This window comes from Oncorhynchus tshawytscha, linkage group LG27 (assembly GCF_018296145.1).
Source record: "Oncorhynchus tshawytscha isolate Ot180627B linkage group LG27, Otsh_v2.0, whole genome shotgun sequence".
Classification (NCBI taxonomy): Eukaryota; Metazoa; Chordata; class Actinopteri; order Salmoniformes; family Salmonidae; genus Oncorhynchus; species Oncorhynchus tshawytscha.
The window spans coordinates 20365244-20382497 of NC_056455.1; the positions used below are offsets into that span (position 1 = coordinate 20365244).

General features: G+C 41.5%; 1 protein-coding gene across 2 annotated transcripts in view; it reads right to left on the reverse strand.

The window, feature by feature from the left end:
• LOC112225761 (potassium channel subfamily T member 2) overlaps window positions 1–17254 on the reverse strand; it is a 74092-nt gene that overhangs the window by 13287 nt on the left and 43551 nt on the right. For both annotated transcript variants that reach the window (XM_042307412.1, XM_042307411.1), the window contains 6 exons: window positions 16809–16945; window positions 16038–16101; window positions 15378–15486; window positions 1278–1386; window positions 975–1031; window positions 289–441 (listed from right to left, as the gene is read on the reverse strand). In XM_042307412.1, coding sequence (XP_042163346.1) covers window positions 289–441; window positions 975–1031; window positions 1278–1386; window positions 15378–15486; window positions 16038–16101; window positions 16809–16945 — 629 coding nt within the window. The remainder of the gene's footprint in view (window positions 1–288; window positions 442–974; window positions 1032–1277; window positions 1387–15377; window positions 15487–16037; window positions 16102–16808; window positions 16946–17254) is intronic.

A 17254-nucleotide genomic window follows, 5' to 3' on the forward strand; every position in this document is an offset into this window, starting at 1 on the left:
AATGACTAAAATGGGTGTGTGGGTGTGTGTGGTTAAGAGTGTCTGCTAAATGACTAAAATGGCAAATATGTGTGGTGTGTGGGTGTGTGTGGTTAAGAGTGTCTGCTAAATGACTAAAATGGCAAATATGTGTGGTGTGTGGGTGTGTGTGGTTAAGAGTGTCTGCTAAATGACTAAAATGTCAAATGTGTGTGGTGTGTGGGTGTGTGGGTGCGTGTGGTTAAGAGTGTCTGCTAAATGACTAAAATGTCAAATGTAAACTTTGTGTATGTCTGCTTATTGACTCACTTCTTGTGTGCGTGGAAGGAGGCGAAGGTGAAACTCTTCCCCTGGTACTCCCCAAAGAACTTGCTCTCCTCCAGACAAATGTGATGCACCTCATTGGCCGAGCAGCGGCGGTAGGTGCGCTGCCACTGGTCAGCTGAGCATGCGCCGCCCTCCCTGAGACACGATCACAGAATGGATTGGTCATTAGGGGACAGAGTTGACCTTTTAAACAGTGTTGCACGCAGCTTCCCTTTCAGCATCAACCACACATCAGACACTTCCCCTCAAGGCTGCAGTGTTAACGCTTTACAACTGTGTCAGAAACCAAACAATAACTCAATCAGCACTGAAACATACACAGGGACACAGACACTATCAGAGCAATACAGCTGCCAAGATAGACGCCGCTGAACGCTACACATCGAGAGAGTTTCACACATGGGCTGTGTTCACCTTGTCTGCCTTTAGAAAGGATGAGTTGAGAGACAGGAGGGGAGAAAGGAAGGGTGCGGGGCGGAGAGTGTGGCTGTGGGTGGCGGTGATGTGAGAAGGACTGCATTACAGAAACAACTGTCGTCTGTAAATAATAAATGGACCGTTTCATGGGGACAGCATGCTTGGCCGAGTTAATGTCACCACACATCAGGGATACGGAAGGAGGGGGAGGGAGTTGTCGGTGGTTTAGGAGGACAGTGACACACACTGACCTGTTGAGGGGCTGGAAGGCTCCTGCATGTTGCCTGAAGGCCTCTGGGGGTGCTGTTCTGAAAGTAGAGGGGTGGAGGGGGCAGCAGATAGAGGATCAGAGGACTGTTCTGGGTTTAAGAGGATCATGACTGGTCTGGGTCTACTTTAGGTCAGTAGTCGATCTACCATGAATAATCTGCTGTGTACAGCTCAATGTACTCAGCATCTGTTAGGCCAAAGGACATACTTCACTGCCTCTGTCTGGTACCACCCACGCCCATTGGAAAAATAGTGTGTGTGTGGGTTTGTGTGTGTGTACTCACTGTCCTCTAGAGGAGTGGATCAACAGGGTGATGAGGGTGGAGGTAGCAGGACACACACAGTTCAGGGCCAGCATGGCATACTTAAACTCTTCTTCACACACCACATGATCTGCAGACAAAGGCAGCAAAGGAGACAAACCAGTAACACTCAGTATACAGTAATCAAATCAAATTAAACTTTATTAGTCACATGCACCGAAACACAACAAGTGGAGACCTTACCGTGAAATGCTTACTTACGAGCCCTTAACCAACAGAGCAGTTCAAGAAAGAGTTAAGAAAATATTTACCAAATAAACTAAAGTAAAAAAGAACAAAAAGTAACACAATAAAATAACAGGGTGTACCTGTTAACACAGGGTGTACCGGTACCGAGTCTACACTACCGTTCAAAGTTTGGGGTCACTTAGAAATGTCCTTGTTTATGAAAGAAAAGCAACATTTTTTGCCATTAAAATAACATCAAATTGATCAGAAATACACTGTAGACATTGTTAATGTTGTACATGACTATTGTATCTACTTAGGCGTACAGAGGCCCATTATCAGCAACCATCACTCCTGTGTTCCAATGGCTAATCCAAGTTTACCATTTTAAAAGGCTAATTGATCAGTAGAAAACCCTTTTGCAATTATGTTAGCACAGCTGAAAACTGTTGTCCTGATTAAAGAAGCAATAAAACTGGCCTTCTTTAGCCTAGTTGAGTATCTGGAGCATCAGTGTTTGTGGGTTCGATTACAGGCTCAAAATGGCCAGAAACAAACTTTCTTCTGAAACTCATCAGTCTATTCTTGTTCTGACAAATGAAGGTTAATCCATGCGAGAAACTGAAGATCTCGTACAACGCTGTGTACTACTCCCTTCAAAGAACAGTGCAAACTTGCTCTAACCAGAATATAAAGAGGAGTGTGAGGTCCCGGTGCACAACTGAGCAAGAGGACAAGTGCATTAGAGTGTCTAGTTTGAGAAACAGACGCCTCATAAGTCCTCAACTGGCAGCTTCATTAAATTGTACCCGCAAAACACCCATCGCAACGTCAACAGTGAAGAGGCGACTCCGGGATGCTGGCCTTCTAGGCAGAGTTGCAAAGAAAAAGCCATATCTCTGTCCAGCGTCTGTGTCATTTTGCCCATCTTAATCTTTTCGTTTTATTGGCCAGTCTGAGATATGGCTTTGTCCTGGTAATCCGTCTGGCCCTGCTGATTTGTGAATGTTGACCTGTTTAAAGGTCTTGCTCACTTCGGCTACGAGAGCGTTATCACACAGTTGTCCAGAACAGCTGGTGCTCTCGTGCATGCTTCAGTGTTGCTTGCCTCGAAGCGAGCATAAAAGGCATTTAGCTCATCTGGTAGGCTCAAGTCACTGGGCAGCTTGTGTCTCGGTTTCCCTTTGTATTCCGTAATAGTTTTCAAGCCCTGTCACATCCGACAAGCGTCAAAGCAGGTGTAGTAGGATTCAATCTTAATCCTGTATTGACGCTTTGCTTGTTTGATGGTTCGTCTGAGGGCATAGCGGGATTTCTTATAAGCGTCCAGATTAGTGTCCCACTCCTTGAAAGCGGCAGCTCTAGCCTTTTCAGCATGGCTTCTGGTTGGGATATGTACGTATGGTCACTGTGGGGATGACGTCGTCGGTGCATTTATTGATGAACCCGATGACTGAGGTGGTATACTCCTCAATGCCATTGGATGAATCCCGGAACATATTCTTGTCTGTGCTAGCAAAACAGTCCTGCAGCGTAGCATAATTTGACCACTTCCGTATTGAGCGAGTCACTGGTACTTCCTGCTTTAGTTTGTGCTCGTAAGCAGGAATCAGGAGGATAGAATTATGATCAGATTTGCCAAATGGAGGGCAAGGGACAGTTTTGTATGCATTTGTGTGTGTGGAGTAAATGTGGTCTAGTGGATGTGTCTTCACAGGTAGGTAGTGGGTCAAACATGCTCTGTCTCCTCTGCTGTACCTGTGTGCAAGAGTGAGTGCATTTCTTTGTCTGTCTGATCATTCGTCTGTGTGTGTGCCTTTGTGTGTGTGAGAATACAGGTGTGTGCGTCCATGTGAATATGTGTGTGTGCATATGTGCCTGTGTGTGTGGCATCTAGAATGTGTGTGTATGGATTTTTGTCAGCCCCTAAAGCCACCTTATTAGTGCAGGTGCATCCCAAAGGCTGTGGTAATTGATATCTCAGTCAGAGGCTGAGATGAAGTCTGGCCTGTTAGCTAAGTGTAAACGCTGTGGTTTATGCAGAACACTAATTAAATCTGATGGAATTAAAACATCTTCATTAAATCTCAACATAATTTACCCAGATGCTCCCTCCCTCCCTCCATCAAGTAGGCTGCATCAGGTGAATTAACACTATGATTTAATCTATTATTAATTCAATGGCACGTACTTGACAAAACAACAGGATGCAATTAGCAGAGATAAATAAATATACATTCATCAAATAGACAGTCAACTCCCTGTCATGTCAGATTATTTTCTCTTCTCCTCCTTAGGGCATTCTCTTTTTATCCCTTCAATTTATATTCTGGGTTGTTTTTACCCCATCAGTTTACATTCTGGGTTGTTTTTACCACTTCAGTTTAAATTCTGGGTTGTTTGTACCCCATCAGTTTACATTCTGGGTTGTTTTTACCCCATCAGTTTACATTCTGGGTTGTTTTTACCACTTCAGTTTATATTCTGGATTGTTTTTACCACTTCAGTTTACATTCTGGGTTGTTTTTACCACTTCAGTTTATATTCTGGTTTGTTTTTACCACTTCAGTTTACATTCTGGGTTGTTTTTACCACTTCAGTTTATATTCTGGTTTGTTTTTACCACTTCAGTTTATATTCTGGGTTGTTTTTACCCCATCAGTTTACATTCTGGGTTGTTTTTACCACTTCAGTTTATATTCTGGGTTGTTTTTACCACTTCAGTTTACATTCTGGGTTGTTTTTACCACTTCAGTTTATATTCTGGGTTGTTTTTACCACTTCAGTTTACATTCTGGGTTGTTTTTACCACTTCAGTTTATATTCTGGTTTGTTTTTACCACTTCAGTTTATATTCTGGGTTGTTTTTACCCCATCAGTTTACATTCTGGTTGTTTTTACCCCATCAGTTTACATTCTGGGTTGTTTTTACCACTTCAGTTTACATTCTGGGTTGTTTTTACCCCATCAGTTTACATTCTGGGTTGTTTTTACCACTTCAGTTTATATTCTGGATTGTTTTTACCACTTCAGTTTACATTCTGGGTTGTTTTTACCACTTCAGTTTATATTCTGGTTTGTTTTTACCACTTCAGTTTATATTCTGGGTTGTTTGTACCACTTCAGTTTACATTCTGGGTTGTTTTTACCCCATCAGTTTATATTCTGGGTTGTTTTTACCCCTTCAGTTTACATTCTGGGTTGTTTTTACCCCATCAGTTTACATTCTGGGTTATTTTTACCACTTCAGTTCATATTCTGGGTTGTTTTTACCACTTCAGTTTATATTCTGGGTTGTTTTTACCCCATCAGCTTACATTCTGAGTTGTTTTTACCACTTCAGTTTATATTTTGGGTTGTTTTTACCCCATCAGTTTATATTCTGGGTTGTTTTTACCATTTCAGTTTATATTCTGGGTTGTTTTTACCACTTCAGTTTATATTCTGGGTTGTTTTTACCCCATCAGTTTATATTCTGGGTTGTTTTTACCCCATCAGTTTATATTCTGGGTTGTTTTTACCCCATCAGTTTATATTCTGGGTTGTTTTTACCACTTCAGTTTATATTCTGGGTTGTTTTTACCACTTCAGTTTATATTCTGGGTTGTTTTTACCACTTCAGTTTATATTCTGGGTTGTTTTTACCCCATCAGTTTATATTCTGGGTTGTTTTTACCACTTCAGTTTATATTCTGGGTTGTTTTTACCCCATCAGTTTATATTCTGGGTTGTTTTTACCCCATCAGCTTACATTCTGGGTTGTTTTTACCACTTCAGTTTATATTTTGGGTTGTTTTTACCCCATCAGTTTTATATTCTGGGTTGTTTTTACCACTTCAGTTTATATTTTGGGTTGTTTTTACCCCATCAGTTTATATTCTGGTTTGTTTTTACCACTTCAGTTTATATTCTGGGTTGTTTTTACCACTTCAGTTTATATTCTGGGTTGTTTTTACCACTTCAGTTTACATTCTGGGTTGTTTTTACCACTTCAGCTTACATTCTGGGTTGTTTTTACCCCTTCAGCTTATATTCTGGGTTGTTTTTACCACTTCAGTTTATATTCTGGGTTGTTTTTACCCCATCAGTTTATATTCTGGGTTGTTTTTACCACTTCAGTTTATATTCTGGGTTGTTTTTACCACTTCAGTTTACATTCTGGGTTGTTTTTACCACTTCAGTTTATATTCTGGGTTGTTTTTACCACTTCAGTTTATATTCTGGGTTGTTTTTACCACTTCAGTTTATATTCTGGGTTGTTTTTACCACTTCAGTTTATATTCTGGGTTGTTTTTACCACTTCAGTTTATATTCTGGGTTGTTTTTACCCCATCAGTTTATATTCTGGGTTGTTTTTACCACTTCAGTTTATATTCTGGGTTGTTTTTACCACTTCAGTTTACATTCTGGGTTGTTTTTACCACTTCAGTTTATATTCTGGGTTGTTTTTACCCCTTCAGTTTATATTCTGGGTTGTTTTTACCCCATCAGTTTATATTCTGGGTTGTTTTTACCCCATCAGTTTATATTCTGGGTTGTTTTTACGCCATCAGCTTAAATTCTGGGTTAGTTTTTACCACTTCAGTTTATATTCTGGGTTGTTTTTACCCCATCAGCTTACATTCTGGGTTGTTTTTACCACTTCAGTTTATATTCTGGGTTGTTTTTACCCCATCAGTTTACATTCTGGGTTGTTTTTACCACTTCAGTTTATATTCTGGGTTGTTTTTACCCCATCAGCTTACATTCTGGGTTGTTTTTACCACTTCAGTTTATATTCTGGGTTGTTTTTACCACTTCAGTTTACATTCTGGGTTGTTTTTACCACTTCAGTTTATATTTTGGGTTGTTTTTACCACATCAGTTTATATTCTGGGTTGTTTTTACCCCATCAGTTTTATATTCTGGGTTGTTTTTACCACTTCAGCTTACATTCTGGGTTGTTTTTACCACTTCAGTTTACATTCTGGGTTGTTTTTACCACTTCAGTTTATATTTTGGGTTGTTTTTACCCCATCAGTTTTATATTCTGGGTTGTTTTTACCACTTCAGTTTATATTCTGGGTTGTTTTTACCCCATCAGTTTATATTCTGGGTTGTTTTTACCCCATCAGCTTACATTCTGGGTTGTTTTTACCACTTCAGTTTATATTTTGGGTTGTTTTTACCCCATCAGTTTTATATTCTGGGTTGTTTTTACCACTTCAGTTTATATTCTGGGTTGTTTTTGTATTTCTTTGCTCTATATCTTATTTTGGGGTTAAGGGGACCTGGCAACACCCCTGCAGTGCAAGTGTCTAATTAAAGGACCTTTCACACTCTCACACACTTAGCAAAGGCCTGGGAAGGAGGGAGAAAACGGAACCAGCCTGAACAAACATAGATAACACTCCACCTTCACTGCTCCTGCCTTGTCTGTTTCTCTTGTTTTTCTGCTACCTTCTCTCTCATCTCTTTGTGACAAAAAAACAATATAGAGTTATGACCAATAAAATGAGGCTCAGGGAGCAGTCATTTTCCCTGCTGTGTAATTCTTGATTACATTATATGCTGTAATCAGTGGACAAATATTATTAGGGGTACAGTGTTTGGTACAAATGAGATCTTGGCCTTAGATGCCCAGATGTGCTTTGCATATTGATTGTCGACAGAAACGTTGGTAGCTAGAATTGTCCAGCCCCGCCTCTCATGCCTCAGGAGTAGATTAGTAGCTAGTCAACACATAAAAGCAATGAGACACAGGTCCTTTCTGTCTAGCAGCTTTACTTCCATTAGACTCACCAACAGAGAGGAAAATGTTGTTGATGATGATAATATTTCTATAAATTACAGGCATAGTGGGAAAGAAAGAATGTTTGGATCATAATATGTACCCAAATGAAAAAAAATTGTATTCACTGTAGTGTTTTTGCAGACTTCACTGTGGTATTCACTATAGTAAATACTACAGTGAATACTCTAGTATTTACTATAGTTTTGCAGATATGACTGTAGTATACTGTAATATTTACATTTTACTATAGTATAAATACTGTAGTAAGAAAAAAACGTTGGTTTATATTATAGTAATTACTGTAGTGTTTTTGTGGTCTGTAGTATACTCTACTATTTACTATAGTATTCTTCAGTATACTACAACATTCTATAGTAAGTACTATACATGATCAAGGTATACTACAGTGTGTAGTATAGTATTCTACAGTATAATACAGTTTTCTACAGAATTTTATATGAAGTACTGTAGTATTCTGTGTAATGAATCATGACAGCTTAATGTTTTGGGATCAAATCATCAGTACCCTGCTAGCCTTATGTTCCTATCAATGCTGCTACAGCAGAGAACAGAACAAAATGACTCAGATCAAGCCTTTTGGGCCCCCCACCTCACAACAAAACATTTTGGTGTCCCCTCTCTTAATAATTTGTATAAACATAACAAGATTGAACAACTGAGACATAAACTGAACAAGTTCCACAGACATGTGACTAACAGAAATGGAATAATGTGTCCCTGAACAAAGGTGGGGTCAAAATCAAAAGTAACAGTCAGATCTGTCGTTTTGCCCCTTAATAAGGCAGTTAATCCACTGAAAATAAGAATATGGTGTGGCCAACAGCTGCATTAAGTACTGCAGTACATCTCCACCTCATGGACTGCATCAGATTTTCCAGTTCTTGCTGTGAGATGTTACCCCACTCTTCCACCAAGGCACCTGTATGTTCCCGGACATTTCTGGGGGGAATGGCCCTAGCCCTCACCCTCCGATCCAAAAGGTCCCAGACGTGTTCAATGGGATTGAGATCCGGGCTCTTCGCTGGCCATGGCAGAACACTGACATTCCTGTCTTGGTGGCATTGTCATGCTGGAAGGTCAATGTCAGCATGAGCCTGCAGTAGGGGTACCACATGAGGGAGGAGGATGCCTTCCCTGTAATGCACAGCATTGAGATTGCCTGCAATGACAACAAGCTCAGTCCGATGATGCTGTGACACACCGCCCCAGACCATGACGGGCCCTCCACCTCCAAATCGATCCCGCTCCAGAGTACAGGCCTCGGTGTAACGCTCATTCCTTTGACGATAAACGCGAATCTGACCATCACCCCTGGTGAGACAAACCGCAACTCGTCAGTGAAGAGCACTTCTTGCCAGCCCTGTCTGGTCCAGCGATTGTGGGTTTGTGCCCATAGGCGACGTTGTTGCCGGTGATGTCTGGTGAGGACCTGCCTTACAACAGGCCTACAAGCCCTCAGTCCAGCCTCTCTCAGCCTATTGTGGACAGTTTGAGCACTGATGTAGGGATTGTGTGTTCCTGGTGTAACTCGGGCAGTTGTTGTTACCATCCTGTACCTGTCCCACAGGTTTGATGTTCGGATGTACCAATCCTGTGCAGGTGTTGTTGCCATCCTGTACCTGTCCCGCAGGTTTGATGTTCGGATGTACCAATCCTGTGCAGGTGTTGTTACACGTGGTCTGCCACTGTGAGGACGATCAGCTGTCCATCCTGTCCCCCTGTAGCACTGTTTTAGGCGTCTCACAGTACGGACTTTGCAATTTATTGCCCTGGCCACATCTGCAGTCCTCATGCCTCCTTGCAGCATGCCTAAGGCACATTCACGCAGATGAGCAGGGACCCTGGGCATCTTTCTTTTGGTGTTTTTCAGAGTCAGTAGAAAGGCCTCTTTAGTGTCCTACGTTTTCATAACTGTGACCTTAATTGCCTACCGTCTGTAAGCTGTTATTGTCTTAACGACTGTTCCACAGGTGCATGTTCATTCATTGTTTATGGTTCATTGAACAAGCATGGGAAACAGTGTTTAAACCCTTTACAATTAAGATCTGTGAAGTTATTTGGATTTTTACAAATTATCTTTAAAAGACAGGGTCCTGAAAAAGGGACATTTGCTGAGTTTAGTTCACCTGACACAAGACTGAATAAATCCAAACATTACACTGTTGATTTTATGTGCATTTTAACTATACTTTTAACAGCATTTGTCAATAATGAAATCGGGGAAAAAAACTCTGGATACATTCAGTAACATGATAAGAATATTTCTGGAAAATGTGGGGTAGGTGCAACATAACACAAAAATATGACTAGGGTTTGAGTGAGAGGACTAGCTGGTGTCTTCAAGTGGCCACACACCCCTCCAGTGTGGGCACAGTTCCCAAGTCATTTCAATGCACTCAAAGAGTCTTCAACTATAAGGTGTTTTCCTTTAGTTGTCCTAGCAGTGTCGTTGAGGAAATAGAGCACGTTGGAACACAGCTCTGCATCCCTGCCTTTACACAACTACTGTTGTTGTTCACGCAACCAGTAACGGTCCATTATAAATCGCAATCTGGGTCAGGTGGGCATGATTTGAAAGCTTGTTCTATTGCCAACATGACCAGCTAAATGATAAAATACAATCTTACGGTGTGAGGCTTTCACAATGCTATTAGAAAAGCAGGTCGTACGGTGTGCATAGAATCGAGTCACGAGTTCATTCAGATGCGGAAAATGTTCATCATAATACAACAAACAGATTCATTCTGTTCAGGACAACCCAGGGTAGAACAACATCTCATATTGTAACTGTACATCAAACATAGTGATCAGAAACATTGACACTGTATATGACATGAGTTTTTTGTGAAGTGCACATTCGGACATTTGGCTTCGATGACGTCAAAGTGGTAATTATTACAATCCTCAATGTCTCATCTTTCAAAATGCATAGATTCATCGTAATTTACAGATGCTCAAGGTCAGAACGGCTGTCTGTCAAAACCCATACAATGCTGTGAAGAGCAGAGCCAAAGCTCTGGAGTCATGTATAGCATGTTACTGTGCATCCACTATGTTCCAGTTTAAGCACAGACAATCTTAAATACATTTGGTATGGAGAGTTGGTCAGTGTGTGTGTGAGAGGTGTGTGTGTGTGAAGGACGTGTGTGTGTCTCTGTGTGTGCTAAACGTGTATGTGTGTGTCTCTGTGTGTGTCTCTGTGCGAGGTGAACTCCCACGCTGGCAGCAGATAGTAATTACTGCAGGTCTGCCCAAACAGCAACCCTAATTAAATCAGCATGCAGTTATTGTGTGATGGCATGTGTAAGTGACCAGGCTATTGACCAGGCTAATATAGCTCAGCCCACCAGAAACACCAGGTCATTGTTGTTCAACATTTGGTCAGGCAAAATCAGCACAATGCAACCCAGTCAACCCACAAGCCAATTCTGATTCGTATAAACCCCTCTGATCCTTCCCACACAGAGAGAGAACTTGAGTGGCAGTCTCCTCTCTCTGCCTCTCTGCATAGAGCCATCCCAACATACACTGAGTGTAAAAAAACATTAGGAACACATGCTCTTTCCATGACATCGACTGACCAGATGAATCTAGGTGAAAGCTATGATCCCTTATTGATGTCACTTGTTAAACCCACTTCAATCAGTGTCGATGAAGGGGAGGAGACAGGTTAACAAAGGATTTTAAGCCTTGAGACATTGATTATGTATGTGGGCCATTCAGAGGGTGAATGGGCAAGACAAAAGATTTAAGTGCCTTTGAACAACGTATGGTAGTAGATTCCAGGCGCACCGGTTTGAGTGTGTCAAGAATTGCAATGCTGCTGGATTTTCACACTCAACAGTTTCCTGTGTGTATCAAGAATGGTCCACCATCCAAAGGACATCCAGCCAACTTGACACAACTGTGGGAAGCATTGGAGTCAACATGGGCCAGCATCACCATGGACTGAGTCCATGCCCCAATGAATTGAGGCTGTTCTGAGGTCAAAAGGCTCAATATTAGGAAGGTGTTCCTAATGTTTTGTACACTCATTGTATATGATCTAATATAATAGACATTAGTCAGTTGTTAAGCTATTTGTGGGGATCAAATCAAGTCTCCACTGCGTCTCATTAGTGCCACCCACACTGGCACTTAACGAGGGAATTCAGCACCCTGTTACAACGTGCCTGTCCACGCCACTAAAAGCCCATTGCTGCACCAATTGGTTCCTCCAGTTTCCTCCACTCTGGTTACTTGACCACTGACAGGAAGAACACTGTATTAAGTAGTGGCTTTATTGTGTTGATATGAAGAGATTGGCTATGTCTGTTAAATTGACTCACATGCATTAATTTATTTATTTTGGGGATAAATTGAAATGTTGCGAAACCATTCCTCTCTGTGATGTTGTCTTCATTGTGATTCAGGTAGCATTTCAGCTCTATTCAATGTAGCTACTATCCCGTATGCAAGCTACAGTGCCTTGCGAAAGTATTCGGCCCCCTTGAACTTTGCGACCTTTTGCCACATTTCAGGCTTCAAACATAAAGATATAAAACTGTATTTTTTTGTGAAGAATCAACAACAAGTGGGACACAATCATGAAGTGGAACGACATTTATTGGATATTTCAAACTTTTTTAACAAATCAAAAACTGAAAAATTGGGCTTGCAAAATTATTCAGCCCCCTTAAGTTAATACTTTGTAGCGCCACCTTTTGCTGCGATTACAGCTGTAAGTCGCTTGGCGTATGTCTCTATCAGTTTTGCACATCGAGAGATAATTTTGCACGCCCAATTTTTCAATTTTTTTGATTTGTTAAAAAAGTTTGAAATATCCAATAAATGTCGTTCCACTTCATGATTGTGTCCCACTTGTTGTTGATTCTTCACAAAAAAATACAGTTTTATATCTTTACGGTTGAAGCCTGAAATGTGGCAAAAGGTCGCAAAGTTCAAGGGGGGCGAATACTTTCGCAAGGCACTGTAACTGTAGAAGCGCTAGTAGGTTTTCTATCTATGACACATTATTCCACTTCATACTAAAAGAGCCAGACTGGAATACATTCAACATTTCTTTTCACAACTGAATTTATTTATCTGAAAAGAAAATGTACGAAGAAACACGATGAAAGGAATCAAAACCTTGCACAATTTTTTTTTGATTTAGTTCCCACAGTACTGCACATGCAGTCCTTCCCCAATCACATCAAAGATATGCAAATGAGACATTTCAAGTACCCCTCAAACATCCGCATTTGCCTTGGACAAGGTCATTTTGGCTAGCCGATACCATAACATTCAGCATTCTGCCCTACAGCACCAATCAGAAATCACCTTGCCACAGAGCTCTCCTCAGACCTCCAGGACTGGTACATGACTGAGAGAAGCAGCACAGTAGAGGTGTCACGTTCTGACCTTAGTTCCCTTTTTATGTCTTTTTGTTAGTTTGGTCAGGGTGTGAGTTGGGGTGGGTAGTCTATGTTCTTTTTTCTATGTTGTATTTCTGTGTTTGGCCTGGTATGGTTCTCAATCAGAGGCAGCTGTCGATCGTTGTCTCTGATTGAGAATCATACTTAGGTAGCCTGTTTTCCCCATTTTGGTTGTGGGTGATTGTTTTCTGTTTAGTGTGTTGTTTCACCTTACAGAACTGTTTAGTTTCTTCCATTTCACTTTGTTATTTTGTTTTGTGCGTTCAGTCAATAAATTATGACGAACACTTACCACGCTGCATATTGGTCCGATCCTTCTTACTCTTCCTCAGAAGAAGAAGAGATTCGTTACAAGAGGAGATAGGCAGACATAGGAGAATAGAAAAAGCAGCTTCATGCTATTCCATCTCCTTGGTAACGCCCCAGCCTAAACTAATAACAAACCCATGCATTCCGATGGAATTCAGATTGTTAAAAGGTAAGGCAGTGCCGATAGATGACTCCCTGCATACAGCAAGCATATTAGGCAGGCAGAAACTGGATTTCCTTGACTAATGTAATGGGATAAAATATGAATCATTAATTGAGACGAAGGCAGGGAAATAGGATTGAGTTTGACGTTCCCGAGGACGAAATTAGAGAAGTGAGAGAGACAGAGTTAGAGAGAGCTACAATGAACTACAAGACAAAATACAAACCCTCCGACCCAAAAAGGCCTGTGGTGTTGACCTACATGAAATGATAAAATATTCAGACCACAAATTTCAATTAGTTTTCTTAAACTCTTTAACATTCTCTCAGCTTTGGCATCTTCTGCAATATCACCCCAATTCACAAAAGTAGAGGAAAATTTGACCCTAATAACTACCGTTATTAAACGCGTCAACAGCAACCTTGGGAAAATCCTCTGCATTATCATTAACAGCAGACTTGTACATTTCCTCAGTGAAAACAATGTATTGAGCAAATGTCAAATTGGCTTTTTACCAAATTACCATACGACAGACCACGTATTCACCCTGTACACCCTAATTGACAAACAAACAAACCAAAACAAAAGGCAAAGTCTTCTCATGCTTTGTTGATTTCAAAAAAGCTTCTGACTCAATTTGGCATGAGGGTCTTCTATAGAAATTGGGGGAAAAACATACGACATTATAAAATCCATGTGCACAAACAACAAGTGTGCAGTTAAAATTGTACATAACACACACATTTCTTTCCACAAGGCCGAGGGGTGAGACAGGGATGCAGCTTGAGCCCCAACCTCTTCAACATATATATATATATCAATGAATTAGCAAGGGCACTAGAACAGTCTGCAGCACCCGGCCTCACCCTACTAAAATCTGATGTCAAATACTGTATCTACTGTTTGCTGATGATCTGGTTCTTCTGTCCCCAACCAAGGAGGGCCTACAGCAGCACCTAGACCTTATGCACAGATTCTGTCAGATCTGGGCCATCAGTAAATCTCAGTAAGACAAAAATAATACTGTTCTAAAAAAGGCCCAGTTGCCAGGACCACGAATACAAATTCCATCTACACACCGTTGCCCTAGAGCGCACAAAAAACAATACCTACCTCGGCCTAAACAGCAGCATCACAGGTAACTTCTACAAAGCTGCAAACAATCTGAGCGACAAGGAAAGAAGGGCATTCTATGCCATCAAAAGGAACATCAAATTTGACATACCAATTAGGATCTGGCAAAAAAATACTTGAATCAGGTATAGAACCCATTGCCCTTTATGGTTGTGAGGTCTGGGGTCCGCTCACCAACCAAGAATTCACAAAATGGGACAAACACCAAATTGCAACTCTGCATGCAGAATTCTGCAAAAAATATCCTCTGTGTACAACATAAAACACAAAATAATGCATGCAGAGCAGAATTAGGCCGATACCCGCTAATTATCAAAATCGAGAAAAGAGCAGTTCAATTGAATTGAGAGCGAGAGAGCGAGGAAGCGAGAGAGCGAGAGAGAGATACCACAATGTGCAATCCGGGCAGCAAGATTTCTGGCCAGTTGTCATGAGAAAAGGGCAACCAGTGGCGCACAAACAACATTGTAAATACCACCAATATTTATATGTTTATTTATCTTCCCCTACTACTCGTACTATAATTGGTAAAACATTGTATATAATATAACACTTGAAATGCCTTTATATTTTTTAAACCTTTGTGAGTGCAATGTTTACTGTTAAAGTGTGATATTTCTTGGTTGATGTTGTTTTTGTTTCTTCTCACTGTTATTTATTGCTCATTTCACTTGCTTTGGCCATGTAAACATGTTTCCCATGCCAATAAAGACAATTACAATTACAATTAAGTACTTGAAAAAGTCCCTGAAAGTCCTTGAATTGGACTTGCCAATGTGTGTATGACCCTGCTTAAAGGAGGTATAGTCCTAGGTCTATGTTGTTGAATAGGTGGAGTTATGGGCCATGTTGCATATATTACCCTTTATTCCTCTAAGTACAAAAGTGGAACTACATTATTATTATTTTTAAACCATTTGAAAATATTTATCCCAAGTCACACATTGGCCCCATTATGTATAAAAAGACCCATAGGCACATAACTGTACACACATAGTCATACTGACGCACACATTCCCACACTATGCACGCACACGCTCAGCCATCCCAACAAATCCCACACTCAATGCTCTGACCTGCAAACTTGACGTGGAACTTGTTCTCAGGTTTGAGGATCTGGACATACAGGGGGCAGTTTGGGGCAAAGTCTTTCACCGCCCATGCTCTTAGAATGGTCTGGTGATCCTGGTAGAGAGAGAGAGAGAGAGGGGGGTAGAGAGAGAGAGAGAGAGAGAGAGAGAGAGAGAGAGAGAAGAGAGAGAGAGAGAGAGGGAGGAAGGGAGGAAGGGAGGATGGGAGGATGGGATAGAGTAGCAAGAAAGAGAGTCAAATCATTAGCACCACCAGTAGCTCCACCACAGTCACAGATTGTATCTCCTCTATGTACAATCCCCCTGGTAAGCCTCTTCAACTAGGGCACGGAGCTTTCAACAGAACTAACAGGCTATAGCCACACCAGAAAGGAAAATTCCCTGAAATTCCCGTAATTATGTCACAGGTGTGAAATAGTCTGTTAAGAACGGCAACACAGTGAGGAAAATAGGAGCCAGGGTAAAATAAGAAGATAAATTATAGTTGTGAAATAGTTCTTAAGATGATCATTTACATTTTGATAAAAATATAGTAGAGGTAGAGAGAGAAAGCTGTGAAGGAGGGAAAGAAGAGTGGAGGACAGGAAAAGAAGGAGGGTGGCGTTGTGGAGATTAAAAGTATTAAAAGGAGATTGAGGAACGTACAGCAGCGAAGCGGTCCACCTCGAATCGGTTACTGAGGATAAAACAGGCCTCAGCATCGTCCATCCTACAGCCAGTTAGTAGAGCAGCAGGAGGGGTCAGGCCAAGACAGGACACAGGTCAGATAGAGGCAGGAGGAGGAGAGAGGAACAGAAGATGAAAGGATGAGAGGAGAGAGAGGGGGTGGATGTTGTTGTTGTCATGTTTTTGAGAGAGAACAAAGGAGGAACAGGACACTAGAACAATACATTTGTTCTTCTAACACACACGACTTCACAGCGAGTTACTACCCAGGCAGCAGAAGAGACAAGGAGAAAATACAATCATTTTATTTGCTGTCTTTATTTAACAGAGCCAGTGTACTGTAACTGCTATCTGCCCTGATAACTGTCTAACATTGCCTATGAGATATGCCCCTGTAGCATGTCTTGTTTTGGGGCCCCTGGAGGGGCGACAGGTAGCCTAGTGGTTAGAGCTTTCGGCCAGTAACTGAAGGTTGCTGGATCGAAACCCCGAACTGACAAGGTACAAATCAGTCGTTCTGCCCCCTGAGCAAGGCAGTTAACCTGTTACCTGGCCGACAAAGACGTGGATGTTGATTATGGAAACCCCCCGCACCTCTCTGATTCAGAGGGGTTGTGTTAAATGCAGAAGACACATTTCAGTTGAATGCATTCAGTTATACAACTGACTAGGTACCCCCTTCCTTTCCCTTTCACTGTAACATAGCTGTGATTTGGGGCCCCAGTAGCATAGCTGTGATAGGGGACTCACTTGGCCCTCATGAGGTCTTGGTCCTTGAGGGCGGAGCCCTGCAGGTAGATGACCCTCTGTGCCCACAGGGGCACATGGAGGACCCTCCGTACCTGTACATCCATCTCTGCTGGGCACAGGATCACCACGTAGTAGTCCTATAGATGGACACACACACACACTGGGGTTAATGGGAGGGCAGAAAGGGTCTCACACAAATATTCTCTCACACCCTCACCCAGCTACTCCTGAAAATAAAACATGTTGTTTGATTATTGCTAATGCTGATTGAATCCCCTGTTTTAACCTCAGCTGCTTCAGCTCCTGGAGAGGATTACAGAGATGTACACACACGCACACACACATGAATACACGCACACACACGTTAATCACACCGTATCTCGTCTTCCTAATGGAAAAATTTGTAGAATTGCAGGAAATTAACTCTAAAACTTGGATTTTTTTTT